Source organism: Protomyctophum bolini (genome assembly GCF_963924005.1).
Source record: "Protomyctophum bolini genome assembly, chromosome: 17".
NCBI lineage: Eukaryota > Metazoa > Chordata > Actinopteri > Myctophiformes > Myctophidae > Protomyctophum > Protomyctophum bolini.
In genome coordinates this window covers 31076180-31103265 of record NC_137878.1, presented here as the reverse complement: position 1 = coordinate 31103265, position 27086 = coordinate 31076180, and the positions used below count along the sequence as shown (strand labels likewise).

The 27086-nt window shown below is 45.5% G+C and overlaps 3 protein-coding genes across 4 annotated transcripts; 2 read left to right on the top strand and 1 right to left on the bottom strand.

Annotated features, from left to right (window-relative positions):
- On the top strand, positions 1–12750 carry nelfe (negative elongation factor complex member E). Its single transcript, XM_080786931.1, has 11 exons — positions 1–56; positions 7862–7946; positions 8407–8476; positions 8695–8840; positions 10066–10140; positions 10232–10269; positions 10381–10649; positions 11080–11224; positions 11710–11764; positions 12127–12229; positions 12422–12750. The coding sequence occupies exons 2-11, from the start codon at positions 7875–7877 to the stop codon at positions 12499–12501; spliced, it is 1053 nt and encodes a 350-aa protein (XP_080643057.1). The 5' UTR covers positions 1–56; positions 7862–7874; the 3' UTR covers positions 12502–12750.
- A 146-nt stretch (positions 12751–12896) lies between these two features.
- LOC308331477 (uncharacterized protein) lies at positions 12897–18947 on the bottom strand. Of its 2 annotated transcripts, none has more exons than XM_080786930.1 (5): positions 18792–18947; positions 17881–18111; positions 17003–17197; positions 16645–16812; positions 12897–16451 (listed from the first exon to the last, which is right to left on the bottom strand). In XM_080786930.1, the coding sequence occupies exons 2-5, from the start codon at positions 18082–18084 to the stop codon at positions 15324–15326; spliced, it is 1695 nt and encodes a 564-aa protein (XP_080643056.1). In that variant the 5' UTR covers positions 18085–18111; positions 18792–18947; the 3' UTR covers positions 12897–15323. The 2 variants fall into 2 exon arrangements, with proteins under 2 accessions (XP_080643056.1, XP_080643055.1); XM_080786929.1 differs by having other exon boundaries at positions 18681–18946.
- A 130-nt stretch (positions 18948–19077) lies between these two features.
- Positions 19078–26419, top strand: LOC308331710 (uncharacterized protein; the record flags this gene model as incomplete). Its single annotated transcript, XM_080787202.1, has 7 exons — positions 19078–19214; positions 20149–20280; positions 20684–20913; positions 22218–22374; positions 23211–23386; positions 24024–26284; positions 26386–26419. Exons 2-7 carry the CDS (start codon positions 20202–20204, stop codon positions 26417–26419), a joined length of 2937 nt encoding a protein of 978 aa, XP_080643328.1. The 5' UTR covers positions 19078–19214; positions 20149–20201.
- Between the last annotated feature and the right edge of the window lie 667 nt (positions 26420–27086).

The window sequence follows — 27086 nt, the reverse complement described above, 5'->3', positions numbered from 1 at the left end:
CTACGAAGAAGAAAGAGGAGGGAGGACAGATCCATCATCGGTGGCTGAGCTTATGTGTAAGCTTATGTCTAATATTAAGTTATAAAGTCCTGGTACCTTATTTGTTTTTGATACATCGGTAGAAGTTCTTTTTCGTTCTGGTTTAGAACATTTCAGCTGTTTCTTTTTTTATTTTCTTCCCCGACTGTTTTTGTTTCAAACTAGCTAACGGTAGCTGGCTGGCTATGGGCTGCTCGAGTGTTGTTGTGGTTGGTGTTTGGTCAACGTTATAAGCCCTGTTTGTTAAAATAAATAAACCTTTCCCCTTTTCCGCCCATACTAGTGATACTTAATTGAAAGTGATTAGTGCTATTAATTTTTCTCGTTCTTCCAAATAATTACATTTATTTAAATCCAGGAATCCATGCACAGAATATTTGCATTCATTTTTATAGTCGGTAAAGCATAGCCCTAGACTAGGCCTAGATTCCTAGAATGACTGTTAGTGGCTGGAATTCATGTATAACATGTGCATGAAATGTATATGTAATAATCGCAGCCATTCTAGGGCTAGGTAAAACATAAGGAAACCATGAAATTACTGTTCCAGTTCTACTGTGACTTGTTTACAAGAGATCCAATAACTGGAGGTTATGCAATAACCATGGTTATATAAAGGATATGAGTGAATCAATTCACTATGGGTTATGTCCATTCTTGGACGTAAGACAGAAGAAATCTTATACACTCACGTTCTAATGGTATTAGAACGGGCTTTACGTCATGACGCAGTGCAAGTCCCTCCCCCGAGGCTATAAGTGCCTGCACTGCTGTCTGGACGTCATTCGGTAATACTTTCTCCTTCTGCCGTTAACAAGCTAGAAGGGCAATTTGGTGAATTGATTCACTCATATCCTTTATATAACCATGGTTATTGCATAACCTCCAGTTATATTAAAGTCTACTCGTGAATCAATTCACTATGGGAGACCTAATAAACTCCCTTCAAATCACTGAAGTACACACCCGTCCTCATGTGTGTCCCCGGACTGTGACGTCACAGGCGTGACGGTCACGTCCCCTAGGCTATGAGACAACCATTTCGAGGTCAGAAGGTCACCGACCTTTTGACTTTGATAAGAGGCGGAACCAAATGGACCCGTCCACATGGTCCCTGTTCCTACCTTAAGGAGCCGATGAACCACGTCATCTTACGTGCCCCGAGGCCTAACCACTGACGGTCCCAGCCGTCTCATGAGTTATGGCCTCAGTCTTATCCTAGTCGCTAATATACAGGCTTCAAGGTATATAGAGCTAGGTTGACTGTTTATTCACTTATGTGTTTACATATATACATATATACGTACATATACATATATATTATATACTCGCTTCCCTTATTTATATATATATATATATATATATATATATATATATATATATATATATATATCTTAAAGGACATGCCTCACCGGGAAGCAACCTGCAGGATCGCATGTGCCACATTAGGTTCTGTTACATCCAGGTTATAGAACCTAGCAAAAGTCGAAGGCGAGGACCAACTTGCCGTCGTACAGACATCCTGTATCGAGATACCTTCGTAGAGCGCCCAGGATGTCGAAATACCTCTGGTGGAGTGTGCCCTTAACCCCACTGGTGGCACTGACCCAGCCGTGGAGTAAGCCATCTGTATGGCCTCCATGATCCATTGGGACAACCGCACCTTAGTGACCGGTTCTCCCTTTACGCTAGCACCCCAGGCCACAAACATCTGGCTGCCCTTCCTGAAGGGAGCCACCCTGTCCATGTACACTCGTAGGGCCCGCACTGGGCATAGACGATGCAGCCTCTCGTCCTCCTCCATCTAAGTGGCGGTGGATAGAACGACCTTAGGTCCACCGGAACACTAGCCAGGTTGGAATTCTTGGGCATGAAGGCCAGGTTTGGTTTTACCATGACCCGCATTCTATCCCCACTAAAGATAGTGCAATCAGGGCTCACCAAGAGCGCCTGTAGATCGCTCTGTAGATATATATATATATATATATATATATATATATATATATATATATATATATTTTTTTTTTTTTTAGCTGTAGTGAGAGCCAATAGAAGGACGGCTTTTTAAAATTAAGAATCTCCATCCTACTGAATCCAATGACTCGAAAGGTGCCCTTGTTAGAGCGTTCAGCACTAATGACAGGTCCCAGGAAGGAATCAGAGACTGAGTAACCGGGCGGTCCCTCCGAACCCCTCTTATGTACTATCGTATGAGTGGGTGTTCACCCAGGGCCTTATCCCCCATGCCAGTATGACATGCTGACATAGCTACCAGATTGACCTTGATTGATGATTGGGACTACCCGTCATCCAGCAGACCCTGTAGGAGGGTCAGAGCCGTCCTCACTCAAGCCCGGAATGGTTATTCCTGGCCTGGCAATGTTCCAGGCAACATTGTGTTGTTTCCTAGTGGACTGGGCCCTAGCCCCTGAATTGTGGCCATCACGTTCAGGGGCAAACCCTCAGCACTTAAAAGTTCCTTTCACGGGCCAGGCCCATAGATCCAGGGTCTGAGGGCAAGGGTGAAAAGACCCTTATCCAGTCTGTGTGAGCAGATCCTTCCACAGCGGAAGCTGCCATGCCTGGTCGCATAGGAGAGAGGATATCTCTGACCTCCACGACCCCCACGCCAGAGCTATGAGAGCCACCTCTAGGCCCTGAGTTCTCACTCTGTCCAAGGTGGGTCGTATTACTTTTATAGAGATAAAACTTTAGTTGTAAAAGTATTAGTGACAGGGGAGGAAAGACAGGCCCTGCAGTCACTTGTGAGTTAGTGCATCCAGTCCCAGTGACGAGCACCCTTTGATGAAGAAGAACGGACGGCACTTCGTGTTCTCTTCCGATTCAGACAGGTCCACCTTGGCTATGCCAAAAACCTGTCCCATAACTGAGCGGCCACTTCTTGGTGGAGAGACCAAACCGCGTAGCGGAGCTGGCCCCTGGATAGCAGGTCCGCTCCTGCATTCAGGAGCCCTGGGGCGTGACGGGCTCTGATCGAAAGGAGGTGTGTGTCGCACCACGTGACTAGTCTGTAGGCTAGTAGATGCAGGGTCCTGGACTAAAGTCCGCCCTGCTTGTTGATATAACACATCGTAGTAGTGTTGTCCGTCCTTTCTAGGACGTGGCGGCCATGAATAAATGGTTTGAACTGACGCAGTGCCAGTAATACTGTCATCAGTTCGAGGTAATTGATGTGGGCGTTTCTCAGAGCGCCGCACCCCCCTGTTTGCCATTTCGTCGACAGTGGCACCCCACCCCGACGTGCTGGCGTCCGTAGTAGCCACTTTCCTGGAAGTGTTTATTCTCATAGGGACGCCCTCTGTAAGCGTGGCTCTGTTTTCCCACCAATTGAGTGCTTGAACGCACCCCACTGTCACTCTGACTCCTGATATCGGCGGTTGGAAGGAATACGTAGACTAGAGACTAGCCTCGATACCCAGGCTTACATTTTGTCTGCGCGAAAAATGAAACGTAGAGACCGCATTCATTCTTGGAATGGCCTCATATGTAGTCTGCCTAGACGTATTTAGTGAAATGACGGACGCATGATCCTGAAAAGTGTCACACATTTGAGAAACGGTTCCACCCTCTTGGCTCAGCCTGGCTGAGAAGGAGAGAGAATTCAACGTTATGCCTATGCCATCTCATGCGTCTCTCAGTCGTCATCGTGCTCTTCGCATGATTTATAGTAAAAGGCCCAGGGAGGATAGCTGATCCACCACGAGTCTCGTGTGAAGCAGCGCCTCTGTTGGCTTAACTTGCGCACAGCAGGAGATAGAGGAGACAATACGAGTCCCTTGGTGACACAGAGGAGCTAGTGCCGCCTGAGTGCATTTCACGAATACCCTGGGGGGTAGTGACATCCCATCCAAAGCGCAGGAGTTTCCTGTGTGGTGGATAGATAGGGATACGGAAAAAATCGTATTCGAGATCGATACCGCTTGGTGTACCGGTCGCCCTGGTGCAGAGAGCGCAGTAGGGTCGCTGCTGTCAGCATTTTGAATTTGAAAATTCTGAGGTATGTGTTGAGAGCTCTGAGATCCAGGAGGTCGTAGTTCCCCCCCCCCTTATTTTTGACCAGAAAATAGCGGCTGTAGAAACCGTCGTGTTGTTGGTCTAAAAGGAACCTCTCTGACAGCTTTTATTTATTTATATATATATATATATATATATATATTATTATTATTATTTTTATTTTTTCCATTTATTTTGGCCAGTAATTCGAGGATCTCGGCCCGACGTACTTCCGCTGCCTGCCCCCCATTTGAGAGATAATTATCTTCCCGAACTTGGGTGGTGACTGTACAAATCGCAGTTTGTAACCCGTCTTCACTGTGAGTAATATCCAGGGGGACGCGCCACATAGCTTCCACTGTTAAAAACACGAGCTCCCTAGCATGGGATTCATTGCAAGTGGCAGCATTCCCTAGTGGCTTGGGGATGTAACTGTCGTGGTGCTCCTATCCTAGGAGCCTCTCCTCGCCTAATCGGGCTGGCGAGGAGAGTTTTGCGGTCGCGACGTCTCCAACCTGCGGCGAGCTTTTGCTCGCTACAGGCCAAAACGCCGTCCGTCCCACCGCTGTCGAGAGGTCTAGCGACTCTTTCCGCGGTGGGCTCATGCCCCTGTCGTGTGGTTCGAAGTTGTTGTTTCATTGTGTTTTGTCTTTAATATAAGAGGCATCGATGCAATCAAGCGCTTTATTAAACATGATTTTGTACATTTGTGGTTTGTACACAGCCGCATTTCACAGCGGTATTCAACACAGCAACAGCTGAATGAGGAATGTTCGTAGTCTTTTTCCCGCTCTGCGGTAGGCATTAACATTTTCCTCTTCCTTACCATCGGTTCCGACGTGGGGCCCGTGGCCTCTATGATCGGAATCGGGTTTGAACCTTTGAGCAGTCCTTTCAAAATTCAAGCTATCCAGCGTGTCCGCAACCCGCATCGCCATCCACGGTAAGAGCCTCTGCCACGAGGAGTCCTCTGGGGGACGTACTCTCGTGGCTGCACTGGCTGGTTGCGAGCGCGGCCAGCTGCCGCTCTGTCGGCAGGCTAAGCACGAGCCTGTCCTTGCTCCGCACGGAACTTCCAGAGCACTCTTGTGTTGCCTCTTTCAGCCGGCGGAAGGGCTGGGCCCCGCCGTTGGCGGACGATATGGTGGGGCTGGTTCTAGTAGTAGGTGACGCAGCCCCTCCGCATTCCTCCTGCTGTTCTTACCGGCAGCAATGAGCTCCGTCAGCACTGTGAGGGAGCCCTACAAAAGGGCCTCGGCATTCAGGGCTCTTGCCACGGCTACAGGGTGGCCGTAGATCCGTTTGAGTGAGGCTGAATCCGCCCTGTTCTTTGGATCTGGGAAAGCGGTTGATTTAGGGGGACTTCCCGAATGGCATTATTGCCTAATAGGGAGAGTATTTTGGTCCGAAGGATCTCGGCCGCCTGCCCACTCGCCTGAGAGGATATTACTTTCTCGAACGTGGGTGGTTCCGCAGTGAATTGCAGCTTGTACACTGCCCGCCACCCATGGGTGTGCGTGTGCTACGCATTCTATCCATTTTGGAGGGCACCGTGCCAAAGATTTTGGCGTGGTGGTCCCGTCTCATGATGGCAGTGCCTTTGGTTATGGGCTCTGCCATCATGCTTTTGAAAATGTTGGCGTGGCGGCCCCGTCTCATGATGGCAGTGCCTCTGGTTAGAGGCTCTGCCATCGTGCTTTTGAGAAATTTGGCGTGGAGGCCCCGTCTCATGATGGCAGTGCCTCTGGTTAGAGGCTCTGCCATCGTGCTTTTGAGAAATTTGGCGTGGTGGCCCCGTCTCATGATGGCAGTGCCTCTGGTTAGAGGCTCTGCCATCTTGCTTTTGAGAAATTTGGCGTGGTGGCCCCGTCTCACGATGGCAAAACCTGCTAGAGGTTTTGTCATCGTGTTGTATTGTCTCACTGCCGCTGATCGTTGTAACGATCGGCGCGGTAGTGGGCTCATATCCCGCATGTTTACACAGGGGTACAGGCAATGATTCAGCTGGTTCGTTCTGCACAAATTTATTTGAACCAAGGGAGGGACATGGGAGGCAGAGTATTCAGCGACACATTCTTTATAAAGTGCGGTGCAGCAGCAGCTCCTCTTAGGGGTAAAGCAGTATGAACATTCGAGTCCGGTGCTAACCTTAACGTCCTCTCGGCCTGAGGCCACTGCGCCGTGCCTGGGCAAAAGAACACTGGGAAAATGAACGAAACTAAGACGTCTCCGCGCCTCAGTTTCATGTGGCGGTCTATGGTCACACATTTCTGGCATTGGTCTGGGACGTTCAGCGTCGCCTCGGCCTGCCTATAGTCATTTTTAGTTCATTTCAAAGGGCTTTATTGGCATGAGAAAACAACGTTTACATTGCCAGAGCATTTGAGAACAATACAACAATACAGTCAGAGCATTGAGAACAGTACAACGATACATCAATACTGTGAGAACCAAAATGATGTACAGTAGAGTAGACGCACGTGTCGTGCGGGTCCATCCTTAGCATAGCGTTGCCACAGTGGTCTGCTCGGCATTGCTTCTGTGGCAGGAAAAACAGCCCCTCTACGTTGGCGACGGGCCGCCGCTCAGGACTTTGTCGTCTTTTCTGCCATTTTCTTGCGGAATTCCACGTTCTCAGCAAAGAAAAAGTTGTCTCTGTGGGCATCTAGTGCCTCGACAGTAGGATGCCAATTGTTGGCCTGCTGCTAACTGGCTCGCGTTAGCTATCAGGTTAGCCGCTCCTAGCCCTGCTAGTTTACTTACCCGTGTTGGAAATTGTCGCTGTGGGCTTCTAGCGCCTGGACAATAGAATGCTAATTGTTAGCATGTTGCAGACTGGCTAGCGTTAGCTATCAAGTTAGCTGCTATTAGCTTTGTCTACCTGTGTTGGAAATTGTCTCTGTGGGCTCCTAGCGCCTGGACAATAGAATGCTAATTGTTAGCATGTTGCAGACTGGCTAGCGTTAGCTATCAAGTTAGCTGCTCTTAGCTTTGTCTACCTGTGTTGGAAATTGTCTCTGTGGGCTCCTAGCGCCTGGACAATATAATGCTAATTGTTAGCCTGTTGCAAACTGGCTAGCGTTAGCTATCAGGTTAGCTGCTCCTAGCTTTGCCTACCTGCGTTGGAAAGCTGAGTTTTGGTTTTGTCCGGAGCTGGTAGGTCTATCACGGAAACAAAAACAGCTTATTTTATTTTTCTTCGTGAGTGTAGCTTACACTAAGAAAAAACACCAATTCCACCTCGTGGTACCGAGCAACCGAGGCCACTCGTCCTGTTGAGATATATAAGGAAGTTGGGCCTTTCTTTCTCTTGTGATTTAGCTTGTCTGTCTTAACGCAGAAGAAGAAAACGAATGACGTCCAGACAGCAGTGCAGGCACTTATAGCCTCGGGGGAGGGACTTGCACTGCGTCATGACGTAAAGCCCGTTCTAATACCATTAGAACGTGAGTGTATAAGATTTCTTCTGTCTTACGTCCAAGAATGGACATAACCCATAGTGAATTGATTCACGAGTAGACTTTAATATAACCACACCACACCAAATGATCACATCTGTGTCTGTATGTTTATATACTGTACATCTCATATCATTACATAGCAAACGTTGTTTTCTTCCAACATGGAGGATAAATAAATTGCATTCTATGAATGCAAGAATGCATTCTATGCATTCTGTGAAATGTCTCTATTATACTCCATCCAACGACGATCTCATTCTCACTTGGTGAAAATAACTGATGTTAAGGCTTACAATGTGTTGACTCAGTCATACTAAGAGTATAAATTAGACTTTACTCTTCACCAGAGGGATTGTCATCATGGCTTTCCCGAGCGCCTTGACGGAGGAAGAGGAGTCCCTGCAGAAGAAATATGCCAAACTCAAAAAGAAGGTATTGTTGCCCTACACTACACACTACCCTAATTGGACACTGTCTATCCATTAAGACCTGGAACGCATCTGTGTCACCGTAGCTTTTAACCACTTTAACTATTATTTTAAACTTTAGCTATTGTAAAATATCAGATCTGTAAGCTCATAGCGCAGCACAGAGTGCCACACTGCGAGCTTGTATATCTGCTATTTTTGAAAAATCATGAAAATGTGTGCAAATATTTGAATATATATTCTTTAATAGCGAACATTTTTAACTAGAATGCTTCTGGGGGTCACTGGAACAAAATATTTTGAGATGGGAGTCTGTGGCCAAATACATATAATTCCAAATACATTATAAATCCTTTACATTAAATAGTTTGAGAACCAGTGAGAAAACTGTTTTAGAAGACATTTGTAGAATCGGGTGGGTCCTCAGGTCTTTAGCATTCATTTTTGTCTTGTCCTTTGTTCAGAAAAAAGCCATTCAGGCTTTAAAGAAGCAGAGTTCAACCAACCAGAGCAATCAGAGTGGCTTGAAACGAAGTAAGAGGCAATACATTAAGTGAATTGGTTGCTCAGCAATTTAATAAAAGAGACTTGTTGTACTATAATCTCATCCAGGTAATTGTTAAATCATCATTAGAATGCTTTCTAGTGGGAGGATGAGTCCTAATTTTCAGTTTTCCCATGACTTGCACTCTTGCAATTATAGCTTGTTTCCTTATTAACATGTTATTACATTAAATGTTCCTCCTTTGTAGCGTTGTCCGACCAGCCTGTGGTTGATACGGCAACGGCAACAGAGCAGGCGAAGATGCTCATCAAATCTGGGGCAATTAGTGCCATCAAGTCGGAGAACAAAAACTCTGGCTTTAAACGGTCTCGACAACTAGAGATCAAGCTCAAGGTGAGATTATTTCTGGATTTTATATTCATATTCCATTGTCGGTTTCGGGAATCTATGTCTTGGTGAACTGCCACAAATATATGGATAGCAAATCTATAAAGATTAATAATACAAGTATTAATAATAATACAATAATACAAGCCCCTCCAATGCATGGCTTTTTAAGATTATGTCATAGCCAAATCTATGGGATTTTTATGTTTGCTTAGAGCACTCATGACGTAAATCGTTTGCCAGCCAAATCTATGGACTTTGAGAATATCACAATGTTTGTTTAGAGCACCTATGAAGTAAACCGTTTGCCAGCCACGTCTATGGACTTTAATGTTTGTTTATGGCACTAAATGACGACATAAGCCGATATAAATACATGAGTGTGATTTTTGAGTGGCGCCAGCCCCTCCAAAAAGTGGTTTACATATCTTTTGAAGATTACGTCATATGGCAGGCATTGGCAGCAAAGTGTTTAGAGCACTTATAATGTAAATCGTTATGACGTAAATTGTTTTGCCAGCCAAGTCTATGGACTTAATTTTTTGTTTAGGGCACTTATAATGTAAATCGTTTGCCAGCCAAGTCTTTAATGTTTGTGACAATGTAAGACGTCACATGGCCGGAATAAAAAGTCGATATTCTTGGGTTACACCTCGTCATGTAGCAGCCAAGTCTATGGACTCCCCCTGGCTGTGACTTACAAAAGCAAAAATCACACCCGTGTGAAGTGAGGGGCGCTCTAACCGCTCTTATCATTATACATCATCATACTGTATTGCATCATCTCATGAACAACTGAATTTGTGATTGTATTTGCCCATTTGCTCGTCTACATATGTTGCCACAAATTTACGTCATATTTGACGGACATATGACCTAATTTCTCCTTTCATTGTCAATGGCAAATATGAGACGTGTGGGGACAAAAGCTGTGTATAGGAATCACACCCGTGTGATGTGAGGGGTGCTCGCCTATTACCATTATACAGATTCATCTCATGAAAAACTGAATTTGTATAATGACTACATATGCCGTAAAGTTTCCCTTCATTGTCAATAGCATTTAATGTTTGTCATATTTGACATATGACCTAATTTCTCCTTTCATTGCCAATGCCAAATATGAGACGTGTGGGGACAAAAGCTTTATATAGGCTAGCGCCCTAATAAAAAAGGCACTTCACACAAGTGTGATTGTATTTGTACTCACATGGCTCCGCATTCCCCATAGGACCCAGAGAAAGGCCAAGTTCCAGCTTTCCTACCATTCCAAAGGAGCATGTCTACAGATGAAGAACAAGCCGAGGTATGGTAGAACAAATGTAATGCAGCCTGAATAACTGCAGAATGTATTGTCACTGCATAAACCAAGAACTTATATTTTTCCACATTTCTAGGCGATCAAGAGAGCCCATAGAAAATCGCTGTATGATAGGTAATGTGTCAAATCTTCAATACATGTTGATCACGTTTCATATATCATCTGAAACAGTGTATACGCCTATACGGGTCACTTTATACCATTTCTCGCTTTGTGCTCCTGCAGCTTTGTAACCCCTGGTGAACGGGGTGAACGGCCTCGGGTGGAGGAGGAGGAAGTAGGGGTAATGCCGCCCAGCCGTGAACCGGACAGAGACCGCGATAGGGACCGTGAGCGAGAGATGGACAGAGACAGAGAGCGGGATCGAGAGAGAGACCGTGACAGAGGCAGGGACAGGGACAGGGAGCGTGATCGGGAGAGAGGGGAGAGGGACCGCAGCCGAGACAGGGAACGCGAGCGGGACCGAGAAAGAGACAGAGATGGACCATTCAGACGTGAGTAGAATAGATATACACTGTAAAAAGCCTCTGTGTTAGTTTAGCTCTAACTTCGGATCCCAGACTTGTTGAAGAAAAAAGTGAATAGAAAGTGTCTGGGCCACTGACTGAATGGGGCAGGCAGGAGCTGTTCACAAAGGGGAAAAACAACATATATTTTTAGTTACATCAAGGGTTTTGACCATAGGTTTCACTGCTAATGATCACAGAATGTCAGATTTTCTGCCATTCTCCCTTCTGTGTCTCTCCATCTCTAATGGTCTCCCACCCTCACCTAAGAAGTTTTTGTCTTAGAGTCAAAGGTCCAGTAACGTGCAATTGTGTGAATCAGGCATTACAAAACAAAGAGGATTAATATCCAGCAAGACTTTCGTGACTAAATAAAGGTTTTAAAAACGCTTGTCTTTCCCTTCCACTGTCTCTTTAGGGTCAGACTCGTTCCCGGAGCGGAGAGGGGCACGTAAGGGAAATACAGTGTATGTGTATGGCTCTGGGCTGGTGGAGGACAGCCTGCGATCTGCCTTCTCTCAACATGGCAACATCATTGACTTGAGAGTGGACAACCCACGCAAGTACATATCCATCAAAACCGAAAGCACTGTTGCACATCTGTGATTGCAAATGCATTCATAATATTCACAACTGAATAATATTGCACTGTGAAATAAGATTGCAGACTGCAAAGAGTAATTTATACTCTGTTGCGCACCAGTGTTAGCTGATCTACAACCTCACAACATGTCACAAAGCACTGTGAGCTTGGGTATTTTCTGTGAACGACACGCGCAGGCCCGGCGCCACGGGGGGGCACCTTTACCCCTAGTCAAGATTTGTTTAAAAAAGGGCGCACGCCACTTACAGTAGAACAGAATGCACCACAGTGCACAGTCACAGAGCGCCCATACTGTAGGTATGCAAATATATGGCTGCCCCCTCCCTATAGCAATGTCTCCACCCACCAGGCCTGGATACGCATTGTGCAACCAAGTATAAATCAGGCAAAAATGTCTACGTTTCTTGTATTTTACTTCATGACATTTCTGATTCTGTCTCCCAGCTGTGCATTCATCACCTTTGAGAAGATGGAGTCTGCTGACACAGCTGTAGCTGAGGTTGGTACAGTGGGGCCAGTTCAGCGCAAAGATTCATTCAGAGACAAAAGCGTTGTTGTAGAACATCACAGATAATAAGTGTACCGTCTCAGAACATCTCATGCCGGGTCATGGCAACAGGAATATGCAGCCCATTTTTCTGTTTTCTGCACCAATCTTAGATTTGAACAAGATAGTTTTAGAATGTTTACAATCACACATAAAAAAGGGGTTGCAAGGACTCAGCAATTTCATTTCATGTTGTGACTCTTTGATATAAAATGGCCGTTAGTTACATTGTAAAACAAATGTTGCAAAAAAACCATTGTGTGATTATGTTTTTGAATATAATAAATCTCTTCTACTTTTGTTTTTTATTACAGTTGAATGGAACCACTGTTGGAGACATTCACATCAAAGTTAGCATCGCCAGGAAACAGCCTATGCTGGATGCAGCTACTGGAAAATCAGTGTGGGCTTCCTTAGGTAAAAAAAAAAAGTCCATCAAATTATCATGTCATGCGACCAAACATATGCTTAACTGAAAATCCGAATAGCATCAACTTGTTTTTCCAGTTGAATTATCATTGATTTTGTGATACATTCGTTAGACTATGTGCAAGTGTCACCGTACTTGCTGGTTTAACTTCTTTGCCTTCTTTTGTTTTGTTTTGACAGCTGTGCAGAACAGTGCCAAAGGCTCATATCGGGACAAGAGGAACCAAGTTGTATATAGTGAAGAGAACCTATTTCTATGAGAACCTAATGGAATACAGGACATGGTTAAACACAACGACCCCCACCCCCTGCATTTAAGTTTGTATACTATTGTGCTAGCTGAGTTTTATTTTTTGTGACATTGTTTCAGGAGAAATGCAAAATATCTCTGAGGTCCTTTTGGCTACTTTAAGTGACATGGTCAAATAACTGTAACTTTGTACATGATTGCTTTGTATTTGAAGCCAGATATTTTGATTTGTGGAGTCCACTAAAAAACATGTTTTACATACTTGGTTTTTTTTGTGAGACCCGAGAAAAACGCATAAATAGCAACTTACATCTTACAAATGTAATGTCTCATTGCTTTAACATGTGTACAGCAACCATTTGTTTTCATGAGATACAGCATTCAACAATCTCAACAATTATATAACGTCGAGTACTTCTATACAACAACAGTATGTCTGGGAAGAACAAGTGTCATGCATCATTATGCCATCAGTCCAGGAGTATTCTCATAGAGTTGTAGTCTCTTGAGCCACATTGTTGACGGCTCCACACAATTTTCAAATGCTTCCATCTGTGCAACGGAACCGGCAATAATGAGTCTGGTATGACTTCTGTCATTTTGCCCTACTGTAAATAAATTTAGTCTAAGCATAATATAGCTTGCCTTGATGCTTAGCAGAATTGGAAATAAAAAATATATTTTTAAAGATTATAGATACATAGGACGGCTTAATTTCTCTGCTTTCAGGAGGTGTAGTTCCAGACTATATCGCATTCTAAAGATTGTAGGTGAGGTCTGTCGACAGCTTCTGACTCGAGGTTAATTCAGGGCAGATTCACACTGAGTCTGTTTGATTCAAACTGTTCCAGAATATGATTGTCTGGTCCCCACTGGCCTTGATTCTTCCGCACCCGAGTACACTTCATTCAACTGTATTCATATCAGAGTACACTTCAATCGGTCCCGGGAATGGTTGGGTGATCCACTCCAGGGAACGGTACGCAGCATGCCATTCACACATCTGCTAAGTGCCGAGTGCGCACCCATATTGTGAATCTGCCCTAAGAATGCAACTGATGGAGGAAAAACCTCTCCTGACAGGTTGGCACTTTACTTTTCTAGGTTCTGCCGTCTGTATACATTTGGCACAGTATAAATAAACACCCCTCACATTTGTCAAAATGGCCATATGGCAAATGTTAATTAATGAAGTTGCTAGTTGCATGAGGTTTATGTAAAATATGTACACAGTATAGTTTAGACAAGCAGTTCCCAAAAAGATTACTCCAGTTATTTTATTTACACTTTTGAGGCACTTAAAAAAAAATCTGCTCCATTTTAAATTATTTTTACCCAAACTATGTAGTCCATATTGACAGTCACTACTTGCCAGTCAGTAAGAAAGAGATTGACCTAAACATCTTGTATATTGTGTTTTTGTGACATTTCCAATATAGGACTGAGGATCGATATCTGGACTGACTTTCACTGGCAAAGAAACATGGGATTAACAAACTAATTCTTACGTAAAATACCAGCCTTGTGTACTGAAGTCTGTGCATCAACATCAAAACCTCTACTTTGGGCCCAAACCGCACCAATGCAACTGCAACAAAACCGTTTTTATTACATGTCAATGGAGTTGCAACTTAACCTGACGCTGCCAGATCCAAAAAGCTTGCTACACAAATTTGTTTCACAGCTTATGTTTCCGCAATACCGCCCTCATCTGGCAGCGTCAGGTTAGTTGCAACTGCCTTTGGGGATAATGTTTTCATGCAACTAGCGAAACTGGTGATCTGGTGCAGTTTGGGCCTTGGATTGTGTGTACTGTGGATGCCATACACATTCTAATAGGTTTCTGATCATTTAAATTCCATGGTCCAAATGTATAGTACTTTATTACCTCCCCCAAGAAGGTTATGTATTGACACTTCTTCCAAAGAGGAAGACACCCTGTACCAAATTTGTAATTAATTTAGATCATTGATTATGCAACGTTTGTTTTTGAGTAGATTTGACTATTGTCTAGCATTTTGATTAGACTGAACCCCATGCTTCCCTGTCATCACCAAATATATTATGTACACTTTTCAAATTGAATGAAGACTGACTTCAATACTATAAAGTTCATCAATGATAAACTTTATACTAGTCAATGTTTAGAAGATATATCCCCCTCCTTCAGCTGAAAATATGATCTCTGCTTCAGTGCTAATCCATCACGATTGGAAATTTCATTCATTTCAAAAGATTTTAAGGTAACAACCTGAGAAGGCAGAAATATTTGACTGGAGGTAGGCAGGTACACTGTCACTGAACTCAATCTTTAGTGCTGCTCAGACCTCAAAGTAGCATTTTTGCACTGTATCTTGCACTGATACAGCTGTATCTCCTATACACAGGTTTAATATTTGTCTTTAGTTCAAAGTTTGTTTTGTAAACGCATTGACAATGATGGGAAAATGTACGTCATAATGTGTAGTTTACGTCATATTGTCTCTATTGTTAATGGCGTTTAAGTTTGTGTTTTACACCTAATCAACATGAGTTAGCACCCCTCACTTCACACGGGTGTCATGTATCGACTGGGTGGAGCTGGAGACTGGCTGCAAACACCCTTTCATGTAGAATAACCTTTATTTCTATAAAAAAGAAGAAAAAAATAAGCCTTTTTAAAAGCTGTTCCCAGCACAGCTGTAGTTGATTTAGATTTTAGATGAAATGTCCACATAAAAAAATCCTCAGTTGTGGCTGCTTTCTGGTCTAGTCTGGAGTGTTCAAACATTTGGGGCATTCTATTGTATTCTTGTTCTCATTGACCTTCCAGTTGTCCAATGCCACCATGGACTATGATGTTTGCTCAGTGACCAGGCATTCTTGCTCTTCGTCTCTCACTCGCTGTGCAGCCTGTTCTCTCTCCCTCTCTTCCTGCTCGTGTAAGGAGTTCTGACCCGTGGTTTTCCCATGCTGCTCCTTGAGGTGCCGCCTCAAGGCTGGCTTGTGGGCGAACCGTGCGTGGCAGTAGGCGCAGTGGTGCGGGCGCTCGCCACTGTGCAGGTTCATGTGGTCGATCAGAGTGGACTTCTGGGTGAAGGTCTTGTAGCAGAGGGGGCACTGGTGGGACTTGCCGGCTCCGCGGTGGACGGCCATGTGCCGGGTGAGGTTGACAGAGTGGTGGAAGTGCTTGCCACAGCAGGGGCAAGAATACAGCATGTGCGTGGCGCGAGAGTGTATGGCCAGGGAGCTCACGGAAGGGAACGTCATCCCACAGTGCTCGCAGATCACAGGCCCCGAAACGCTGGAGGTGGACCCCACCACCGCCACAGACTCGTCCCCTCCCTCGTCTGTGGGACCCAGTCCAGAACTCCCCTCTCCGGCGTTACTGGACTCGTCCAAGGGGTACTGTCCCATACTGTTTGCAGCCAATGGCGTGACTTCCTCTCCCTGAGCCTCTCCCATACTGAAGTCCATCTGTGGGAGGTCGACCGACAGGTAATTACCCGTCTTTAGCCCTTCTTGGCTGTAGTCCAACCCGAAGCCACCTCCAATCCCGGAGGTGGCTAGGTGCCACATGTCCTGTTGGTTTGCAACGCCTTGAGGCCTCCTCTCCTGGGACGCGACCCACTTCCACCTCTTGAAACCCCTCCCCCTGCCTCTCCCGCGGGCAACTTTAGGCTCTGACGGTCGACGCCTGAAGGCACGAAGCCCTTCCATTGCGAATCCTCCCCTTGACAGACTTGCGTTATTAATATCATGTTCTGAGGGATTCAAGCCACATTCGCCCCCACCACCTCCTCCAACTAAGACGCCGTCTGTCTCCGAGTAACACGCACCCTGAGGCCCGTCCAAGGGACCCCCTCCTGGGTCTCTCCTGTTGTCTGCTCTTTGCTCCTCCTCCTCCTCAGGGAGGTACACAGTGTACACACCATACTCCTCCTGTCTGGAGGACTGCTCCTCCTCATCTGAGCCATTCACCTGGAACAGCATTTGACAATGAAGATGAGTGTGGAGGTTGTTGAGTATCCTCCTGATTCATGTCATCGTTAGAACAAACCACTAAAATAAGCATCGATAATGTTACATACAAAAACAATCATGTTAATGACTACATTTTGGAATTGACCAGCTTCCTGCCACACTTTGCTGTCTCACAAATTCACACACTTACCTTAATCGTTGTCTCATCCAGCAAGGGACTAGTACACTTGTCAGAGTTATCCTCTACATCCTGGGAACATAATACAGGGCTGTGTGGCTGCACAGAGGGTGGATGGCCAACAGGGGGTGCACTGCCACTAACAATCGCTGGGCGAGACTGGCTCTCTTCTGTCTTCACCTGGAAGAAGAAAATAATATATAATATAATAATATAATTTGTCAATATTGTTGAATTGCAGTGATAAGCCCGTTTCTGAACCAAAACAAGGATTAGACAGAGATGTGCCTCGCGTGACATTATGGCACAATTTGTACAAAAATACAATACATAATATCAATACACACTTTTTAGTTAGATAGTGACTGACCCTTGGCAGATTGGGTGTCCTTGGTTGCATGTACTTTTTCAGGGCTCCTCTGCACCGCTCAACGATATGTTCCATCTGCAGATAGCTGGCAGCTGTCAGGTAGTTGACAATCTCCTCAGGGTTGAACTGCAGTACACCGGTGTAACAGGACTGGAGCAAGTCACAAACCACTGTGGAGCTATGCAGCATTGACACCTGTATGTACATATGAAATATGAAAAACATTAAAAAGAAAAGTGAGAGGCAGAGGTATAAGACAGATAGATGTCCATGGTCTACATTATCTAATGACGTAACCAACATCAAAACTTGACCTCATATAAACCTACAAATGTCACTGGTGTGGGTCCTGTCTGGTTGACAGGTAGGTATGCTTGGCATTCCTCATGGAAAGCCATTTTATTTCTCAGAGGCTGGTATGTATTATGAAAATTATAAAATACCCTTTTCAAAATTTGTACATTTGTGAATATTAGAGATTACAATTGTCAATTTGCAATTTGCAATTAAGGGATTCAGCAGACGCTCTTGATCCAGAGCGATTTACAGTAAGCAAGAACACTTGGTAATACATAAAAATTGTCAAGCTAAGAGTAGAATATCTGTACAATGAAACTATGCATATACGCTATAGTGCTATGTCTACATACAATGATATCTAAATTACATAAGTTGAACCTTTGCATGCACCTGAAGGTCGTCGAGGCTAGTGAATATACAGAATATACAGTACATAACAGATGCATTCAACCCGAAAGCCTGAGTTACAGTATATCTAGTTGCATGCTTGCTTACTGCTTAGTATAGTTAGTTAGTTGCATCTTGTCTGGGGCACTATGCAGTATGCATACATGACATATCTATTATATCATGCCCACCTGTAGCTTGGCAGCAGGGTTTAGGAGGAACTGGTCCCTTAGGAACGGTGAGCAGGCAGCCAGCACCACTTTATGACCTCTGAATGTCTGATTGTTGCTGGCGACAATGGTGACATCACAGAAATGCTGATGGGACCTCAGTGAATTCATGTGATTCAGGGTTGTGTCCCCGTGGCCGGGCAAGCGGAAGCACAGCATCTCCATCTTGTATCTCTATGACTTGGGGTACAACTACAAGAAACAGGTGTAGCAAGTTGGCCTCAGTGAATAAATTGGTAATAACATAAAAAAACCTAACTTAACACATGAGCATCTTATTTATTAGCTTATTTATTTGACGTGTGGGCTTGAAAGATAGTAATCGAGGAGTAACCTAGCAATGTAAAAGAAAGAATATCTCCAAGGTGGAGTGATGCTGAACTGGACCAAAACAGATCTCAAGCATGCGGCTGACTGCTGGGGTCTTTCCATGCTGATGATGAGACTATAGCCCCAACAACACCTTCTATGCTGCTGATGCTAGCCCAAACCAAAGCAAAGCCTTATTTCGAAAATAGGCTTAAATAGCCGATCTACAAACTCCACAACGCGTCGCATCGAGACCAATAATTGAAGACCATCGAGACGCGTTGTGTCAACTTGTGTGAGCTTTTAGGTCGGCTGTTTTCTGCGCGGAGCACTAGTACGTTACGTTACTTGGCCCATTGAACGTTAGCAAGCTAGCTATTTTTTGTTGCTGAACTGCATGGCTGGCTGATTATGAGACAAGAGAAGAACAGTCACATTTTATAGGCACTCACCGGCGGTGAACACTCTCTGATGTGATGTTGTAAATTTATTTTTAAATTATCGACCCTTTCAACACTTGGCTGTTAAAGAGTGGAACATCTTTAATACATAGCCACACACACCTATCTGTTTACTTCTGGCCCGTCTGGTTTGGTTCGCCTTCCGTCATCATAACACACACAACCAAACGGTTCAGTCGCGACTCGCTGTCCGTCAACTGACTCGGAATCGGTTTTGTGAGCAGAGTCCTGCAACGGTCCCCTGAACAAACACACAAGCAGACTGACTTCTGATCTGTCTGTCTTGTGTCGCCGTGCTTTCTGCAGTACCCGAGGAAAGCGATTCAATTCAAATAGCTTTATTGGCATAAGAAAACATTGCCAAAGCAAGTGTCAAAATATAATAAAACTGTTGAAAATGGGGTAAAGTATATACAGTTGGAGGGCGTCCCGCATTGTAGTGCATTGTATACGTGTGGTGGGGGTCTCAGAGTGCGGAAACTAGGGAAAGTGGGCTTTCTTCATCACAAACCCGTCTTTGTATTGGTGAGTATGGAAATCGTTCTTATTTTTGCAGAAGTCGAGAGACGTAGGCTACTGTGTTGCATGTCATGCGGCGGCAGGAAATGGAGAGTCCTATAGTCCCATATCCATATCGCTACACCACCAAGATACCCAATACCCATGATGTACCTCTAAATACTGTCAAAGAAGTCCACACTCATAACACCAGAGGGAGTTCAACAAACCACGTGCCACGGTGCCACCCAGATTCGGCTCAAACAAGGGATTACTTTCCCTTCTATGCCACTAAAAGTAAAATGTGGAACGCCCGTCGCCCTAGTACCAACAGCGACATGTGAATCTTGTCACGGCTGAAATTCTAAACTGGCCCACGTACAAAAAAGTCTGGGTCCCCCTCCACCCTTTTTGGGCTATGGACCAGAGCTAGTGTAAACAGAGCATTTGGGGACAAATAGCAGCATTTCTCCTCAAAACTATTTAAATATTATACAAACGAAAAAAGCCTCAAATTTAAAATGTGTGTAAAAGTAGCAGCTCTGCCTCTGTTTACACGTACAGTAAGTAGACTGTAGTGTAGACTGTCTAGACTGTCTAGAGGTCTACTCGATACACGGTTCACTGCTTTGAGTCAGTGCTCAGATCCGGTCTAGAGCCCGCCTACTGGTCACTGGTCACACACACACACACACACACACACACACACACACACGTGTGCAGGTTGTTTCCGTATCTGCTCCAGACTGGATATGGAAACCGCAAAGTGAACTGAGCCCATAGCATAGAGCAGTGGTTTTATTATTAACACATTTGCTGGGTACCCCCTGGTCCTGGACCCACTGGAACCTCCTCAAAGACCCCACTTTAGTTTGAAAACCACTGAGTTAACGTGTGTGTGTGTGTGTGTGTGTGTGTGTGTGTGTGTGTGTGTGTGTGTGTGTGTGTGTGTGTGTGTTAGCAGGAGCTCAGTCAGACAGTCCAGACTCTGGCCCAACAGAGCCTCCACCAGCAATGGCTGACCAGATAGAACAGACCACACTGGTTCCAAACGAAAAGGAGGCCTTTGCACTGGAGCCCATCGACCTCACAGGTCTGTGAGTCACTTTTTGAGCCTCCTGTACAGCTTTTGTCCCCACACGTCTCAATATTTGCCATTGACAATGAAAGGAGAAATTGGGCCAATTGTCCCAAGATTAGTGATGGGCTTTTTCTTTTTTTTCCTATTATTAGTAGACAATTTTCAAGACATTACAAAGCTGCTCAACAAAAACAATATATTTGAAAAGACACACAATTAAGTAAAAAATTATGGCTTCATGTCTGATAGTTCTGTCCAGTTCATCTTCAGAATCAGTGCCTTCTTTTAAAACGCTTTTAAAAACACATCTGTCTGTTTGTAACTATATGTTTGGAAAGGTGCTATACAAATAAAATTAATTCATTCATTCATCTTGTCACTCCGTGGTTTTCTCCCCACACACACACACACACAGTGAAGAAGAAGAAGGCGAGACGAAGAAGTAAGTGGAAGCTGATCGTGGACAGTGTGAAGGAGCTGGACACCAGGACCTTCCGAGCGCAGCTGTCCGATTACTCGGACATCGTCACCTCGCTGGACCTGGCCCCGCCCACCAAGAAGTTGATGATGTGGAAGGAGACTGGAGGTGCGGAGAAGCTCTTCTCTCTCCCCGCACAGCCTCTCTGGAACGGCAGGCTGCTCAAGGTCATTAACACACTAATTAACACATCCGCTCTGGAACGGCAGGCTGCTCAAGGTCATTAACACACTAATTAACACAGCCGCTCTGGAACGGCAGGCTGCTCAAGGTCATTAACACACTAATTAACACAGCCGCCCTGGAACGCCAGGCTGCTCAAGGTCATTAACACACTAATTAACACAGCCGCTCTGGAACGCCAGGCTGCTCAAGGTCATTAACACACTAATTAACACAGACGCTCTGGAACGCCAGGCTGCTCAAGGTCGTTAACACACTAATTAACACAGCCGCCCTGGAACGCCAGGCTGCTCAAGGTCGTTAACACACTAATTAACACAGCCGCTCTGGAACGCCAGGCTGCTCAAGGCAATTAACACAAACACTTTTCGTGATAAACGGACGGACGCAGGGTTCCAACAGGTCAAGGGATATCTGGGATTTCAGGGAAGGTTTTTGCTATGTCTGTGCATATTGCATAACTGTAGTCCCAGGTTTACAGGAGATGGCAGAGGTGGCAGACATTTTCTTTCCTGTTCATTTTTCCATAGCTTTATAAGATTGGATCAGCAGCAGGTTTTGTTCAAATCTGCTGCTGACTCTGAGCCAATCAAACTATGGGAAATTAATTTACTTATTTTACATTGGTCATGGAATATCTATATCTTTGATTCAAAGTTTTTTAAATGTTATAAAAAAAAAAGTTATGTCTGGTTATGGCATATTTCACTCAAAGATGAGAAGTAGGGAATGAGACATTACCCCTAGGGGTCTTGTTCACAACTAAGTGAGGGGAGGACGGCAGGGGCGGTGTTGCAGTCACTGTACCGCACTGTTGTGTCGAAAAGAGAGCTGAGCCAGAAGGCAAATAAAGCTTTCTGTCTACCAAGCAATCTTTGTTCCTACTCTGTACTGTGGTCATGAAGTGTGGGTCATGACCGAAAGAATACAAGTGGCCGTGGTTACTGTGGTCTACCTTAAAAAACATTTTGTCCCAACCCGACCCTTTGGTGTGGTTTGGGCTTAAGAGCGGTTCTTGCATTCTTTATTTTGTTGTACTAAGAATAAGGTTAGAAATACGTTTATCGTTTAGGGTTAGGCATAGTTTTACTGGGGTTAAGGTTAGGTTTAACCGTTTAAGCATAATTTACTTAGGTTACTTTAGGAATACAGGGCTGAGCAGTTCCGCCAACTGTACGCCCGGGGTGAGTTGGCGACTAAATGGGCGACTCGTTTGGTATTCGTTCACACAATGCTTGATGCCACTGGTCCCAGACGAGCTGATTTAACTCTTTCTGTCCCTCCCTAGATGTTCACACGATGCCTGACGCCACTGGTCCCAGTCGAGCTGAGGAAGCGGAGAAAAGGCGGTGAAGCCGACAGCCTGGACGAGTTCCTCAAGGACCTGGAGAACCCTGATGTACCCCGAGAGGACAACATGAGCCAGCAGCAGCAAAACATCATTGGTAAGATGAGAAGGAGAGAGAAAGTGTGTGTGTGTGTGTGTGTGTGTGTGTGTGTGTGTGTGTGTGTGTGTGTGTGTGTGTGTGTGTGTGTGTGTGTGTGTACCTTCTTGATATACAGTATATCTATAAATGCAACAAGTCTCTGTATACCGGTATGTTCGCACGTCTGTAATCCACGTAACTCGGAAACCGGTCGCCCCACTGACTTCAAATTCGACACACACGTTCCACACCACCACAAGTCAGTCGGATCGCCGGTTGTCCAGAATCAGCACAAAAACAGATGGTTTTGTGCTGGTTGTGGACCACAGACAGGGCCCGAATCCAGATCACCCGCCTGTTCTGACATCACAATAATGTTCTGACATCACAGTGTTGCACAACCTCGCCCTTTATTAGCCGATTGATCACACCTGATCACCCCCCAACGGACACTGTGTTCTAGTATCTTCTATCGATCTATCTATCCCACTGCATCCACCTGTGGGCTCTGTTTCCATTAAACCCTTCGGGGTCTGGCCATTTCATCCCCTTTAATATTTATTTTATTTGGCTGATAGCTATTTTAATGCTTACAGAGAATTCATACGTGAGAAAGAGCCTTGAAGTTGATGCCAAACTTATGCTTTAGATATCTATGTTCAAATATAATATTTATGCTCAATAAATGTGTTGAATTCAGTCCCAATAGTTGTATGAGTCAACTGCTATTTATAGCCTACCAAAAATACCTGTACCTGTGTGGCGTCCTCCTTGTTGGTACTTTCATTCTTTGACAATCCATATTTAAAATCACACTGTCATCTCTCCCCATCATCCTCGTTTCTTCCAATCAGCTTCATCCACCAACCCCCAGAAAGACCCCAACCTCAAGCCTGTCTATCCCCCTGGGGCCACTGGTCTCCCCTCGCTGGACAACATCCCCTCAGTGGCTGAAATAACCGCTTCCTTTGTGGCTCGCAAAAAAGAGCATCTCAGACAGGAGTACGAGAAGAAAGAGGCAGAGAGAAGGGTGAGCACTTTCTAATTGTTTTATTAGAGAAGGAAGCAAGTCTATTAGCATTGTTGTACAATTATGACTTCCACATCTTTCTGCTGCAAGCAAACAAGTAGATTTAGAGCTCAACCTTGATATGATATGAACAAGAGAGAACTGAACTTTTTCCAGCCATATATGCTTTAAAAACATACACATCAGCATGAACTTCCAAAAATCCACGGAACAAATATCGAATCACATAACTTTATTCTTATTAACTTAATTATACCCGCTCAGTCAGGCCTTGTTCATGCGTATCAAACACCAATCAAACAAATGTTTGGTCGTTTTTTTGCTTTTTTAGGCCACCACAATGCTTTTCCAATGGGAGTCACATGGTTTGACCAAACATTTGTGTTTGATTGCTGATTGCTGGTGGTGTTCTGCCCCTCCCCCCGATCAAACAAAAAAGTTTGGTCAAACCATGTGACTCCCATTGGAAAAGCATTGTGGTAGCCTAAAAAAAACGTGTGAATGAGGCCCGAGTCAGCTGAAAACAACCAATAGTTGCATAATCAACTAAATTAGGATTCATGAACATACACATCTTATTGAATACAAAGGCCTCGGTACAGTTTCACTGTTTGTGTTTGTGACCTTGTCTCTGTAGACCAAGCTGAGTGAGGAGGAGCTGATGTGGGAGGATGCTGGGAAAGGTGGCGGGCCCAAACCAGCAGCTTGGGGAGGATCGTCAAAAGACGAGGAAGAGACCAAAGAAGAGGAGGCCACCACCACCGATGCCTGGGGCGCACCAGCCAAACTCACGGCCAAAGGCAGCAGCAACCCCTGGGGTGCTCCGGCCAAAACGACGGAAGATCCCTTTACGGCAGCAATGGACGAACCTGATCCGTTTAATGCACCAAAGGACGGATGCGACCCGGTCCCGTTTGCACCGAAAAATGACTCTGATCCTTTCTGTGTGACTAAGGCTGACGCTTTCCATGCAGCCGAAGATGGTGCTGACCCGTTCGCAGCACCAGACAAGCTGGATCCGTTTGCTGCCCTGAAAGACAAAGCTGACCCCTTCAGTGCACCAAAGGTTGACCTGTGTAAAACCCCAAAGGATGATCCATTCAATACACCTAAAGATGATCCATTCAATACACCTAAAGATGATTCATTTAACACAGCTAAAGATGATTCATTTAACACAGCTAAAGATGATTCATTTAACACAGCTGAAGATGATTCATTTAACACAGCTAAAGATGATTCATTTAATACAGCTAGAGATGATCCATTCAGTCGAATGGATCATCTTGTATGGAACGACGCGTTCAATACAACAAAAGATGACCCGTTCAATGCACCCACAACGCCACCTAAAGAAGACCCTTTTGCTGCACCCACTACAACAACACCTAAAGAAGACATGTTTGCGGCACCCACAACACCACCTAAAGAAGACCCATTCACTGCACCCACAACACCACCTAAAGAAGACCCATTCACTGCACCCACAACACCACCTAAAGAAGACCCATTCACTGCACCCACAATACCACCTAAAGAAGACCCATTCACTGCACCCACAACACCACCTAAAGAAGACCCATTCACTGCACCCACAACACCACCTAAAGAAGACCTGTTCGCTGCACCCACAACACCACCTAAAGAAGACCCTTTCTGTTCACCGTCAAATGTCCCTCAAGACGAGCCATTCAGTGCACCACTGACAACCACACCGCTTAAGGAAGATCCCTTCGCGGTGCCGTCCATTCCGCCAAACGACGCCTCCCCAGACCAATTCAACGCGTCCATGGCCGCCTCTTTGTCAAAAGATGATTTTGGCACATGTGGTGGCCCGGCCAGCTTGCCCCCTGCTAGCTCCGACCCCTGGGGAGCGTCGTCGGGGGCGAAAGCACAGGAAGATCCTTGGGGCGACGGGGCCACAGCCTCCTCTACCAACGCCGGTGGCGACCCGTTTGGGGCCACATCCCAACCAGATGGCGACCTGTGGGGTGCTACAGGTAAGAGTGATGAAGTCCCAACAAGAGAGAGAGTAGATGATCCATTCAGTACTCCAAAGAACGACCCATTCAATACAACAAAAGATGACCCGTTCACCGCACCAGTAGCCAATGCTGATCCTTTTACTGAACCAGCATCAACACCACCCAAAGAAGATCAATTTGCTGCACCCACAACACCACCTAAAGAAGACTCATTCGCTACACCTACTACGTCACCACATAAAGAAGACCCGTTCACTGCACCTACTACAACACCACCTAAAGAAGACCTGTTCACTGCACCCACAACACCACCTAAAGAAGACCCGTTAGCTGCACCTACAACACCACCTAAAGAAGACTCATTCGCTACACCTACTACAACACCACCTAAAGAAGACCTGTTCACTGCACCCACAACACCACCTAAAGAAGACTCGTTCACTGCACCCACAACACCACCTAAAGAAGACGCGTTCACTGCACCCACAACACCACCTAAAGAAGACGCGTTCACTGCACCCACAACACCACTTAAAGAAGACCTGTTCACTGCACCCACTGTATCACCACCTAAAGAAGAACCGTTCGCTGCACCCACAACACCACCTCAAGAAGACCTGTTCCCTGCACCCACAACACCACCTCAAGAAGACCTGTTCACTGCACCCACAACACCACCTAAAGAAGCCACGTTAGCTGCACCTACTGCAACACCACCTAAAGAAGACCTTTTCGCTGCACCCACTACACCACCTAAAGAAGACCTGTTCGCTGCACCCACAACACCACCTAAAGAAGCCACGTTAGCTGCACCTACTGCAACACCACCTAAAGAAGCCACGTTAGCTGCACCCACAACACCACCTAAAGAAAACCCGTCCGCTGCACCCACAACACCACCTAAAGAAGACCTGTTCGCTGCACCCACAACACCACCTAAAGAAGCCACGTTCGCTGCACCCACAACACCACCTAAAGAAGACATGTTAGCTGCACCCAAAACACCACCTAAAGAAGCCACGTTCGCTGCACCCACAACACCACCTAAAGAAGACATGTTAGCTGCACCCAAAACACCACCTAAAGAAGCCATGTTCGCTGCACCAACAACACCACCTAAAGAAGACCCAATCACTGCACCCACAACACCACCTAAAGAAGACGCGTTCACTGCACCCACAACACCACTTAAAGAAGACCTGTTCACTGCACCCACTATATCACCACCTAAAGAAGAACCGTTCGCTGCACCCACAACACCACCTCAAGAAGACCTGTTCCCTGCACCCACAACACCACCTCAAGAAGACCTGTTCACTGCACCCACAACACCACCTAAAGAAGCCACGTTAGCTGCACCTACTGCAACACCACCTAAAGAAGACCTTTTCGCTGCACCCACTACACCACCTAAAGAAGACCTGTTCGCTGCACCCACAACACCACCTAAAGAAGCCACGTTAGCTGCACCTACTGCAACACCACCTAAAGAAGCCACGTTAGCTGCACCCACAACACCACCTAAAGAAAACCTGTCCGCTGCACCCACAACACCACCTAAAGAAGACCTGTTCGCTGCACCCACAACACCACCTAAAGAAGACACGTTCGCTGCACCCACAACACCACCTCAAGAAGACCTGTTCCCTGCACCCACAACACCACCTCAAGAAGACCTGTTCACTGCACCCACAACACCACCTAAAGAAGCCACG

Excerpts from the sequence above, each read along its gene's own strand:
- nelfe (XM_080786931.1), top strand. The coding sequence starts at position 7,875 with ATGGCTTTCCCGAGCGCCTTGACGGAGGAAGAGGAGTCCCTGCAGAAG. Across the intron at positions 8,477-8,694 it reads TCAGAGTGGCTTGAAACGAA|CGTTGTCCGACCAGCCTGTG; the intron begins GTAAGAGGCAAT and ends CCTCCTTTGTAG. Across the intron at positions 11,225-11,709 it reads AGAGTGGACAACCCACGCAA|CTGTGCATTCATCACCTTTG; the intron begins GTACATATCCAT and ends TCTGTCTCCCAG.
- LOC308331477 (XM_080786930.1), bottom strand. The coding sequence starts at position 18,084 with ATGGAGATGCTGTGCTTCCGCTTGCCCGGCCACGGGGACACAACCCTG. Across the intron at positions 17,198-17,880 it reads ACCCTGCTGCCAAGCTACAG|GTGTCAATGCTGCATAGCTC; the intron begins GTGGGCATGATA and ends ATGTACATACAG. Across the intron at positions 16,813-17,002 it reads GGACACCCAATCTGCCAAGG|GTGAAGACAGAAGAGAGCCA; the intron begins GTCAGTCACTAT and ends TTCTTCTTCCAG.